General features: G+C 28.5%; 2 protein-coding genes across 2 annotated transcripts; one reads left to right on the forward strand and one right to left on the reverse strand.

Moving 5' to 3' along the window:
• The first annotated feature begins 4,406 nt into the window (after positions 1-4,406).
• On the forward strand, positions 4,407-6,282 carry LOC149058132 (uncharacterized). Its single transcript, XM_089220865.1, has one exon. It carries the CDS (start codon positions 4,746-4,748, stop codon positions 6,216-6,218), a length of 1,473 nt encoding a protein of 490 aa, XP_089076991.1. The 5' UTR covers positions 4,407-4,745; the 3' UTR covers positions 6,219-6,282.
• On the reverse strand, positions 5,786-8,670 carry LOC149058133 (uncharacterized). Its single transcript, XM_089220866.1, has 2 exons — positions 8,245-8,670; positions 5,786-6,560 (listed from the first exon to the last, which is right to left on the reverse strand). Exons 1-2 carry the CDS (start codon positions 8,614-8,616, stop codon positions 6,429-6,431), a joined length of 504 nt encoding a protein of 167 aa, XP_089076992.1. The 5' UTR covers positions 8,617-8,670; the 3' UTR covers positions 5,786-6,428.
• Positions 8,671-13,278: the final 4,608 nt, after the last annotated feature.

The raw sequence follows: 13,278 nt of genomic DNA on the forward strand, positions 1-13,278 counted from the left end.
TGACATTGTGAACAATTTTTTTCTCCTAAAAATGCTGTTTATCGTTTAGAATGATGGTCGGAGACCTCATCGGTGTGGGTTTTCTAAATTTTTTTTTGTATTGTCATTAACTGCATTCGTGTTTGCTTTGCCAGAAATTATTATACTTAGAAAATATAGTCACTTAAAACAATAAAACTGTGTTTTTGTTTTTCAGGTACATATTCAAGGACTTTTAGAATGGCGATTGCTTAAACCATGCACATGTTATTCAATTAGTTGTTTGTGTGTCATCAACTCAGCATGCGATTCCCACATTACATTCCAATTTTAAAGCATCAGCGTAGATTTTTAGTGTAATTTAAATACTGCGATAATGTGTTTTTGAAGTTTTGAGAGTATATATACATAGGTATCTGGTATAAGCTAGTTGAGTTTTTAAGTTGTTTATCGAGACTGATAAAATATGGAGGGCAACCTGATTTGAACATCCATGTAGATTGCCGGTTAACGTGAGATCACTGGCGTAGTGTCGTATGACTACTACTTACTGCCCTGGTGATGTAGAATGTAGATACTATATATATCAATAATCAATATCCGTGAGATGATTTTTGACTTTATATTATATAATTAGAACGGAAAATGTGTAGATATTATTATAGGAATTTACAACGCCTATAACAAAATATATAAATAATGGTAACACAAAATTTTGATGGTGAAAAATATGATAATATAATAAATATAATAAATGACAAAAACGGTTTTTAATATAATATGATTAGTGGTAATAAAAAGGATCAAATTTACCTTAAAAAATCGGTCTATCCAAGTCTGTTTTTAAAAGAAGGTGTAGTTATTAAAAAAATGTATGTTGTGTTGCGCATGTGCACAATAAAAGGGTTAAAGATTTTAAAAATTTTAAAAATTTTTAAAAAATTGTGTATTTCAATAGTCCCTCACTATTTAAAAACAACCCAATATCACTGGACAAAATTATTAAGAATTACCTTTAAAAGGAATCACACTGTATACATAGTTAAGCATGAGAGCAATTAGAAATGATTTAATGGCTTAGTTTATCATGTTCATGTTCATCATGTACCACGTAACTGTAAATTGTAGGCAAAAAATTATATTATTATAGTTGGTCAGTGTTTCAGTGAGTAATTAAGTTGAATATTTGTGCAAAATAGTTACTAAATAATTTGATTTTATGATGATGGTCTTCTGTAAATATTGAGGCTGGATGAGTAATTGGTAAATTGGTATCTATTAAAAGTGATGTATATCGTATTGTCTCTTATTCTTCATTAGTATTCTAGTATTGGCTATAAAAATAAACTGTGTTTGTTTTATACTTATCTACACATATAATATACTTATTTTAATAATACCTATGTGTAGTATTATTATAATATAAATATTATTAAAAATAAAACATGGTTTTTTCAAATATTCAATAATATCAAATTCAATAAAATATTTTATAGTGTTTACACGAGATATAAATTGTATGAGACGTTTTGTTAATATTCATATTTTTCATCCAGTAAAAATATATATTTTTATGCATATGGTAGATGTTAATATTTTAAAAAAATAAAAGAAGACAAGTACTTATATTATTATATAATTTCTTATTAAAACATAATCATTCAAATATTTTAATTTTATATACCTTTTTAAGTCGGTAAAAATATGATTATGCCAACCAAATTATAATTAAAATCGACTTTTAAGTTAAAATCATTTTTCTTAAACCATAGTCTGTAGCATGTTAATAGACGCATTAATATTATACTGTTAACAATAGTACAACAATGTTCAAAAAGTAAAATTAACATTAAAACTTGTAGTAGCCATAACGATTATAATTGTTCGCTTGTTTTATTATTTTTTCTATTTGTGTTTGAACAAAGTGGTAACAATAATAATTTTTGCTGACAAGTCACAGATGTTTAGTGCGACAGCCTACAACTTTTTGTCATTCAATTTCAGAATTATTATTGTACATCAAAACCACATTTCCCAACAAATCCCCGGCCAAAATCCTACTCTGAAACTTGTGTGACTACTATTCTGCAAAAACCTATATTCAATTTAAAGCTCGTATTATATTGCCGGAATTTTTTTCATCTTTCCTAAACCAACAATACCGTCACTGTTTGACAATGAATATTTGTGCTTTTTAAATATTCCATATGTATGATTACATATACTTACGAAACAGACAGAAAATAATCTATTTGGAACGGCTGGTAAACAGTATAAATACATAATATGAATGTTATGTATATTATGTATATTTTTGAGGATATTCACTCCTTGGTGATAAACAAATAATTAATAAGTTATGAAAAAAAAAAAAACGTTTTAAAAATATCAAAGAATAAAAGATATAGGTAGGTACTTCTGAAATTCTAAAAATATTTTTCGTAATACAAAAAATACTCAATACTTTAATTTTGAAGAAGTTTTCTGGTAGAAATTTGAATCTATAGCTTGTTGGAAGGATACATTTTAATAGTTTTTAAACATATTCAGTTGAAAAAAAGGGGAAATTTTCGAGCCCTATTTTTTAAACATAGGTTATTGTTTTGTTATTGTTACACAGTAACATATAACAATAGAAACTAAAAATGTCCACAAAAAAAATTTATTGCTGTTTTATTGATATGAATAATATGTTATTTTTAAGTTTTAGATTTTCTAATTGTGATTAATACTTTTTGAAAATAAATATTCACTATTTTTTTTTTACAAATGTCCGAATTTTTAATTTGATTGCATTTTGTTATAATCACAAATTATTCTATAAATATATTAGGTATACAGACCACCTAAACTCGGAATGGTTTTTATCACACAGTTAATAAATTTAAATTATAGGTTTATAATAGATACGCATAAATAGTAAATAGTTATCGACAAACGTTGGTAAGCAAGTTTCGTAGTATCAAAATCGTAACCCTCTCGTAGTCGAATATGTAATTTATTCATGAGAAATTATATAACGGGTACAAACCATAAGGGATTTAGGTATTTTATTATCATCTGATGTTACTTGCGATGCACATATAAATACCACTTGTGCAAAGGCTAAATGTATAGGGTCCATAAAAATAAACTGCGATGGGTTTAATAACCTGTACTGCTTAAGAACTTTATTTTAAACATTGATACGATCTGGTCGTGAATTTGGATCAGTTGTTGGAAACCCTACGCAACTATGTGAACTACTAAGTCTTACAGATAAAATTGAAAAAACGACGGCCACGTTCCATTCACACGATATCGCATAAAATGTATTTGGCCGGTCATCGAGTCATCCGTTTCTGATGTTGAAAGTCAATGCAAAATAATTTAATAGCAATCGAGAGGCAATTTTATCGGTCTATTTTATGGTTATACATTTTTAAACAGTTTCACTGACTTCACCGGTTTATTGCGACTAACATAATATTTTAATTTAATTTATCGTTAAGTTTAATTCATCTCATCAAAATGTGTACGCTAAAAATTCCCTTTAAAAATACGTTTGCGCATTCAAAGAATATGAGTTAGGTACCTACTGAGTGGTTTTATTGTAAAAATATCTGTGAACAAAACAAAGAGGAGATTAAAATCTGATTCAGTAAGAAGCCCGATTTTCGATTCTTTAAATTTTAAGCCTTAAAAATAACTCTCGAAAACGGTAAAAACACGGACATAATTAAACATGAAATATTGTACGAAGTTTTACTGCAGATATCAAAAATCGGGCTTCTCACGGAACGAATTTACTATGTTACGCTGCACTTGGAAAACGGAGACAACACATGCGGATATCAGGTCCTCTTAAAAGATGATGATACAAACCCTAGGTTAAATTTAAAAAAAACGCCGAAGTAAATTAAAGTTTTTTTTATAAAAATTTGATCCTCAATCGTTATCGGTGACTTACTTATTAATAATATGTATTATTACATTATGACATCACACTATAAGTATAATAATATTTCGAAAAATTAACTAGAAAATTGTAATTGAACATTATAATTTATCAATTATAAACAATCACAAAGCAATCTCAATCTTGAAGTAAAATTCTGAACAATACTTATTTTCTGTATAACAAATCACAACATTTTACATTTTTTAGTATAAAACAAAATTCGTAACGTGGTAATATAATTATTAGGGCCCGGAAGTTCATGCATTTGCATGTTTTTAATGAGTGCATCAAAAAGTTGCTGGATGAGCTACAAATTTGAATCACAACCTGATGAGTTCAAAAATGAAATTTTAGTTTGCATATTTTCGCATATTTTGAGGTTTTTTACATAATATGCATATTTTAAAAAAAAATTGCATTTTATTGCATTTTACCTTTGATATTTTTTTTTTCATTAATATTTTATAGAAATTTCGGACTTTGAGTATAAAAACCTATTTAAAATTATACAGGTCGTACTTTAATTTAATATTATGTAATTACTAGGGCCCGGAAGTTCATGCGATAATTCATGATAGGCGATAACGATAAGCCAGTACTTAGCCTATACTTCTAGCTAAATTGAATTGAAACGATAATCGACAATTGTTATATTCTCAAATATCAAGTATTAATAAAATGGTTTAATGACTGTCGCGATTATCATGATAGCACGATACAAGAACGTATTATAGTGAGAGTCCGAGCACAAGGTTTAGTCCGTTAGTCGTGTGCGATCGTCCTATAGTGTTGTTTTTGTTTTACATCAGTTTCCATTAATTTTAAAATGCCAAAAGTCGGAACGAATCGAATTTGTAGTTATGTGGCCGAGTTTGGTGAAAATATATTTGCATCCGATGGAGGTGTTTTATTTTGTAAAATGTGCGAAATAAAGGTGAACAGTGACAAACGTTTTTGCGTAACTCAGCATATAAAAACTGAGAAACATGCTCGAGCTGTTAATCGCAAAGCTAAAAAAAATAGTTCAACGCAACCGCTTATTACGACACCATCATCACGAAAATCTGATTTTAACAAAGATTTATGCAAAGCATTGTTAAAATCAAATATTCCGTTGGAAAAACTAAGCAACACACATTTTCGATCATTTCTAGAAAAATATGTGGATAAGGACATTCCTTCCGTATCTACGCTAAGAAAAACCTACGTCGAAGATTGCTACCAAGAAACGATGGACGAGATAAGAAATGAGGTGAAAAATAAAAAGATTTGGGTGTCGATTGATGAGACGACAGATTCAGAAGGGCGATATGTTGCGAATGTTATAATTGGCACGTTACCAGTAGATGAACCTGGTAAACATTTTTTACTTGCCTCTGAAGTTCTGGAAAAAGCAAACCATACAACAATTAGTAAGCTTTTTGACAAAGCACTTTTTTCATTATGGCCGAAAGGAATACAACATGACGACGTTATTTTGTTTGTTAGCGATGCAGCACCGTATATGGTGAAAGCTGCAAAATCCATACAGGCCTTTTACTCCAAAATGATACATGTAACCTGTCTGGCCCACGGTCTTCACCGAGTATGTGAGAAAATTCGAGCAGAATTCCCTAAAGTCGATGAACTTATATCCAACATGAAAAAAGTATTTTTGAAAGCACCAGCTCGCATCGAATTATTTCGACGAGAAGCCGCTGATACGCCATTGCCACCTTCACCAATTATAACGCGCTGGGGTACCTGGTTGAAAGCGGCTATGTATTATTGTGAGCATTTTAAAACTATAAAAAAAGTTGTTAATATGCTTGATGCTGATGATGCCGTGGCAATTGAAAAAGTAAAACAAATAATATGTGATAAAAATGTTCAATCAAATTTAATTTTTATTCACACAAATTATGGTTTCTTAATATCAGCCATTAACAGTTTAGAAACTCGAGGAACACCCTTAGTTGAAGAAATTCAAATTGTAAATAATGTCATAAAAAAATTAAAAGAAATTAAAGTTCCAAAAGGCGTTATAATTTACAATAAATTGGAACAAGTTATTGAGAAAAACGAGGGGTTTAAGATACTGTCAACAATTTCAAAAGTCATGTCAGGAGAAGAAACAACAACAGATGGCCTTCCAGAGGATCTTCAAATTTCAGATTTCATACATTTCAAGTATGCTCCAATTTCTTCTGTTGATGTAGAACGGAGCTTTTCTCTTTACAAAAATATGTTGGCTGATAATCGCCGTTCATTTGTATTTGAAAACCTGTCAAAGTCACTGGTTGTAAATTGTAATTCCTAAAGTAAATATAACATAATATATACCATATTAATTAATAAATAAATTGTGCTTGTTTTTTCCCATATTTTAATTATTTTTTTTTTTACCAAAAACGAAAATAACTTGATGTTTTTTTTTTTTTTAAATGCATATTTAGCGCATATTTTATTGATCTTGAGCGCATATTTGCATGCATATTTTGATAGTTTTTTGTGCATGAACTTCCGGGCCCTAATAATTATCATGATACCTCCTCAAAACAGTAATAGACGCGCCATCTACCGTCGACACTAATAAGCACCACTTTTGTGTTATTATTAAGGTTGGCGTTATACGTAGTCCTCTTGAATCTTCTCCAACGATCTGTTGTTAAACAATATTTAATAAAAATGATATAACAGCAATTTTATAAACAAAAAGTAAAATGTAGATTTAATATAGCAAATATGTAATACAAAAATGTAATTTATTAAATAGTAATTTAGTTTTAATCATTATAATACATTGTAAAAAATATTTTATTAAAATTAAATAGTAGATACAATGGTGATATAAATAGAAAAAAGAACAAACAGTTTAATTTAGATATTATAGGTATTAGTTGGAAAAACAATAAGTTATTAAAGTATGTTCCATGTTTATTTCTGTAAAATTATGATGGTGGTCTGTAAAATAAGAATAAGATTCATCTAAGATGTACTATTGTAGGATGAAAAACTGCGTTCAACATCAACACTGGTTATTGGAGCATATTTAAAATTGGCTAGTATATCCGGTGAATAATTTGGAACAGATAAATCGTTGAAATTAGCCTTGTCACCTTGAAGTATTTTCGAAATTTCTTTTAAAACTTTTAATCCGTTATTTTTATTCAAAACGTTTTTACATTTTGTTTTAATTATTATACTATTTGCACTAGTAGAAAGTTCATTTACATAGTTTTCCACTTGTTCTAAAAATTTTAACGAGTCTACAAGGAGTACAAGGGACAAATTAGAGGTTTCAAGCTTTTTGATACTTTCAACGATATATAAAAAATTTGCTCTAATGTAAGCAAGATCATATTTTATATTTAATTTAAAATTTTTAATGTGTTTTGCGTCATCTTCTAAGTTCTCAATTACATTTTTGAATTCTTCAAAATGATCTGCGTAAAAGAAGGCTGACTCTAACCTAGTACCCCAACGGGTAATTATTGACTGTGATGGTAAAGGTGTATTTGGCAACATTTCTTTATATAACTGAATTCTATAACACGGAGCCTTTGAGAAAACCTTTTTTCCATTATTAATTAAATCATTAATATCACGAAAAGTATCCATAATTTTTTCAGTAATTTGGTGAATACCATGAATGACACAAGTTACATGTACAAGATTCGAATAAAATGGTTTTAAATTGTGTGCAGCTTTCGTCATATAATAAGGAGCAGCATCAGATAACATCAACAAAACTTTATCATCATTGTTACCTTCAGGCCACAATAGTTTAAGTGCATTGTTTATAAATTGTGATATGGTTGAATTGTTGGTTTTTTCCAGAACTTTCGATGCTAAAAGGTACGATTTAGAAGGAGATTCGGCATTCAATTTACCAACAATAAAATTTGCTACATATTTTCCTCGAGGATCAGTAGTTTCGTCAACAGAGAAAAAAATGTACGAACTGCCTATGTATTCTCGAATATTTTGTAAAACGTCTATACAACATTGATTTAAATAGTTTTTTCTTAACGTACTTTCATCTGGAATATATTTATTTGTATACTTTTCAAAAAAAGACTTAAAGCTTTTATTTTGTATTTTATGTAAAGGTATGTTTGAAAAAATTAATGCATTACAAAGTTCTTTGAAAAATTGTGATTGGTTTTCTATGGATATTGATGCTTCATGAACAAAAGTTTGTTTAGAAGAAGATTTTTTCAAACATTTTTCATGCAAAAATGATTTTGCATGTTGATCAATTAGAAATTTTCTTTCTGCTGTAACCGGTTTTTGACAATGCTGACAGAAAACTGTTGTATTATTTAAAATTTTGAAAACCTCACCAGAAATATTGTATGGCTCAGTCCATTTTTTAATTGATGCCAGTTTTTAATTTTTAATTTTGGGCATTTTAACTGTTTAAAAATTAATTGGTGAATTACAAAATAATTTTTGGCGAAAAAACACGCACATTCAACACTCACTTGGCTACAACGTAATTTCTTACTAACAATAATTGTCTTGTATACATTTATCAGATGTTTTAATAACGTAGCTATATATGTTGTTTCGGGCATTTTATCAACAAGATTAGATAAAATAGTTAAACCCACGTACCCACGTCTCGACAATAAAACTTCTACAACCAACCTATGGAAGTTTAGCAAGCTGTTTTTAGCGTCCGAATTTTCTTTGAGACATAAAATATTTGACATTATATAAACGTCGTAGGTACATACAATCTGTTTTTTATTTTGTTTAACACCTTTTTGGATCGTTATGTATATATTTATACGGAATTTTGTTAAAATATGCAAACATATGCAAAAAATGCACTAACGTCAGAATATGAAATAGCACGCAGCATAAAATTTTAATATTTAAATATTTAATCAATCGAGTAATTTTTTGTAGACACTCATTGTCTGCATGTATGTGATGTAATAAATAATAACATGCATTTTATGCAAGATCCGGTATTTAATTATTTAGAATAAAGATTTTATTAATTGAAAAAAAAATGGTACTCATACTTAAAAATGTCCAGATTTACGATGTTTTTTAAATTTTTGTATATCAGAATACCTACTTTGTAAGTTTTCAAGATTATTATTTATCCTACGTCACGACTGTCCATAAATCGAAATATTTTCAATTCCAAATTGTCTTAAAGAATGGTTAAATATAGGTAGGCACGTTTATATAAAAAAATATGAATTTATTTATAACAGTTTTATTTAAATATATAATAAATATTCTGCATATTATTTTATTATATTAATAACTTACATTTCATAGAATTGAAAAAATTAGGGTTTTCAAAAAAGTTTTTAAATTTTTAACCAGTTGTCAGTTGAAAGATTTCAAAATAAAAAAGGGGAGATATATTAGACAACCTAACATTGATTTGATTGTACGGGTGGGCAGGTCATATAACTCTGTCTGCCTTTAAAATCAGCTCGATGGGTCGGTGCCCAGTTGTTATTACCTGCATTATTATATTTTAATAGTTTATAAACGAAAAAATATACTTATTTAAAAAAAAAAATTTAACTAATTTAACTTTATTTTGTTGAAAATCGTTATATTATTCGCTAGTTTAAGATTAATTATCTGTAACACAAGATGGAAAATGGACTTAGATATAAAATCAAGCCTCCACAAAATTCGTAGGTATCTGACTTTTTGTCGTTGGATGGTCTCCTAACCACCTAATAATTATCCAAAAAGTGCCCATGCCTAAACCATGGACAACTATATATACCTAGTTACGCATCATTCATGAATTCATAACTAATATCAAAGTAGGCATGTCTATAATAATATACCATACATTTATAATCGATGATATACATAGGTAACATTTAAATATTTAATTCAAATACAAGTTATTAATTTAAAATAAATTGATGATTTTAATATGGTTAAATTCACTTATAAAAATGGTAAGTGGATGTCACTCTGCTATACAGTAGGTTACAAGTGGGTTAATGTGATGGACCTATCTGCAATTAAATTTAAATTCAATTATGTAAAATATAATATCATTGTATATGAAAAACGATTCTGAGCAGAGACAGTTTGTTTGTCTAGGATATTTTATAGTTTAAAACTATATTAATTAGATTTTAAAAAATTTAGGCACCTATAAAATAAATTCCAAATTAATCCAATCAGATTCATTATACACATATGACTCACTAAGTCATTCTAGTAGATAATATATACTACCTATATACAATTTGAGTTATACCCATGAATAATATTTCTAAATCACAATAATATAGCTAAAATCGTTATTTTTGGTTATTTAACAGGAAATTTCATATGGAATTTGTTTTAGAGTTACACCAAATCTAAAAAACATTTAAATTTGATATCTATATAGAATGATGACAATCAAAAAATATTAGTTAGTCATCAAATTCCAAATCACTTACTCACACAATGTAAACCATATTTTAGTTTTCTATTACTATTAATTTGCTATCTTTCTTGTCAACATTTATTAGTAAAAACTAGGTATACTAAGATGAAATTACAATTGATATTATTGTCTTGTGAACTCACTTTCATACAATCAATCTCAAATTAAAATGTAATCTGTGTGAAAAATATTAACAATGAAATAATTAAATAAATAAAATGTGTTAATAATTAAAGAGAGTGGAAAAATGAAAGTGTACCTTTCTAAAACAAAAATTACATGATAAATAATTTTAAAAAATTTAAAATAACAACTATTGAAAATAAATTTAAAAAAATTTTAGAAGAGGGAATCAAAAAAGTGTTATCATATTATTAATGCTATTGTATTTATTTGTGTACATGTAAGTGAAATAATTAAAACATTATTGAAGTATGAAGTTATTAAAACCTTTAATAACAATCGAGTTGGTTAAAGTATTTAGGATGTAATACTAATTTACAATCAAAAATAATTAATTGTCTAGCATACTATAAATATATAATCTATATCAGGGGCTATGTATGAGGCCAGTCGGAAATTTTGTTACTTGAGTCCACAATAATCCTCGTACTCAGAAACTTGTTATGAAATGGAACAGAGCGTATGCCGTATAGTACAGTAGTAAGTGGGTTAGAGTAGATTTTTAACTCCTAATATATTTTAATTTAAAGGGAAAAAATAACTTAAAATACAAAAGGTGAAATTAGTCAAAATTAATATATATTTTTCTAAAAAAATTTAGTCACTTATCAGTTATACTTTCCCTGTTTATTATCGACTGTAAAATACGAGGTGTGATCAAAAAATACCGGGACTAAAATTATATCTGCGCTAAAAATAATCGAATGGGGAATATACACACATCAAATAAAAATAGAGATAACACTCAATTACGTTATTCAAGCCGTGAGTTAATATTAACTGTTAGTAATGAACGAAAATTCATTGAAATCAGATACTTTTATTGTGTGTGCCGTTTTTGTCATGTCGAATAAACTCGAGCAGCGTGTTTGCATTAAATTTTGCGTTAAACTCGATAAATCAGCGACTGAAACTTTTGAAATGATTAAAAAAGCATTTGAAGATGAAGCGATGAGCAGGTCTAAAACATTTGAATGGCATAAAAGGTTTATTGAGGGTCGTGAAGACATTAATGATGACTCTCGTGCTGGACGACCTTCAACATCAAGAAATGTGGAAATGGTGGCAAAAGTACGAAAAATTATTCGATCAGATCGACGAATGACGATAAGAGAACTTTCTACTGAGTGTAACATTTCTTTTGGATCATGTCAAACTATTTTGACTGAAGATTTAGGCATGAGACGAGTCTGTGCAAAAATGGTCCCAAAATTGTTGTCTCAAGATCAAAAAAATCATCGAATTGAAGTTTGTCAAAATTTGAAAGAACGAACACGAAATGACCCAGGGTTCATTAAAAATGTAATAACTGGTGATGAAACTTGGGTCTATGGTTATGACATAGAAACTAAACGACAGTCATCACAATGGAAATCAGTAACTTCACCAAGACCCAAAAAAGCTCGACAAGTTCGTTCTAACGTGAAGACCATGTTGATTACTTTTTTCGATATTAAAGGCCTTATTTATTACGAATTTGTTCCAACTGGTCAAACGGTTAATCAGACTTACTACAAAGAAGTTTTAATTAAATTACGAGAAAAAATCCGTAAGAAACGTCCAGATCAATTCCAAAATCGATCGTGGTTGTTACACCACGACAACGCGCCTGCTCATTCTGCCTTATCAATCCGTGAGTTTCTAGCTGATAAACAAATTCCAGTTGTACCTCATCCCCCTTACTCGCCAGACCTCGCCCCTTGTGATTTTTTTTTATTTCCAAAAATTAAAACTGACCTCAAAGGACAAAGATTTGATGATATTGAAACAATAAAAAAGAATGCGGTGGATCAACTCAAACAACTTAAAGTTGAAGACTTCCAACACTGCTTCAAAAAGTGGCAGGAGAGATGGGACAAGTGTATAACATCGGGCGGTGAATACTTTGAAGGAGACTAATATTTGAAATATTATTTGTACATTTAAATAAATGAAAAAAAAAAAATCCCGGTATTTTTTGATCACACCTCGTATTGTAATCCGTTTTATCTGTTCTAAAATTAGCTACACTGTACCAACAAAACCATCGTTTGTAAAATAATTGTTGTGTTATAGATAACAAAAATCAAAAGTAATCACAATAACAATATGCTGTATAATATGCTTGGGTTTAGAGAAAACCATTAATAAACTCATAATATTCTAATAATAAATAGTATGTGAATGCTATTGACTATATTATAACTTTACTGGAAAAATAGAGATGAAATCATAGGGGCCAAACATTATACGGGTAAGAGGCCAGTCGGCAATAGCCGACCGGGCCAGTCCGCCCCTGATCTATATAAAGTTTCAATACCTTCTTTATAATGGAAAGGTATTAAATATATTGGCTATTCAGTTGAATAAATATTATTATACAATACCTAATTATACTTAAGTAGACATAACACTGGCATTTATTACCACAGTCTTACAAGTGTGTAACACAACAAATTTACACTCAGCAGACCACTTTCAACTTCATTAGTTAGTGAACATGAACTAGTTCCTTTTTTAAGGACTGAACGTGAATTAATTAATTTTTTCAGTGAAAGTTCTGATCACTGATAGTAGGTTTAATTTTTACACATTATAAATTGAGAACTAAGAATACTAACAAATTAAAGTAATATAAACAAATAAAAATTATAATATTATTGTTAATACTTTGGTCTTATCAAATCAGTAAAATTATATAATAAATAATGTAACAATTTACACTCAAACTAATTTAAATTTAAAGAATCAGTCTCGGGGGTTAAAATAATGCAATTTTATATCAAAA

The sequence above is a fragment of the Diuraphis noxia genome, unplaced genomic scaffold (genome assembly GCF_037042655.1).
Source record: "Diuraphis noxia isolate RWA-SAM2 unplaced genomic scaffold, SU_Dnox_SAM2 contig0002, whole genome shotgun sequence".
Classification (NCBI taxonomy): domain Eukaryota; kingdom Metazoa; phylum Arthropoda; class Insecta; order Hemiptera; family Aphididae; genus Diuraphis; species Diuraphis noxia.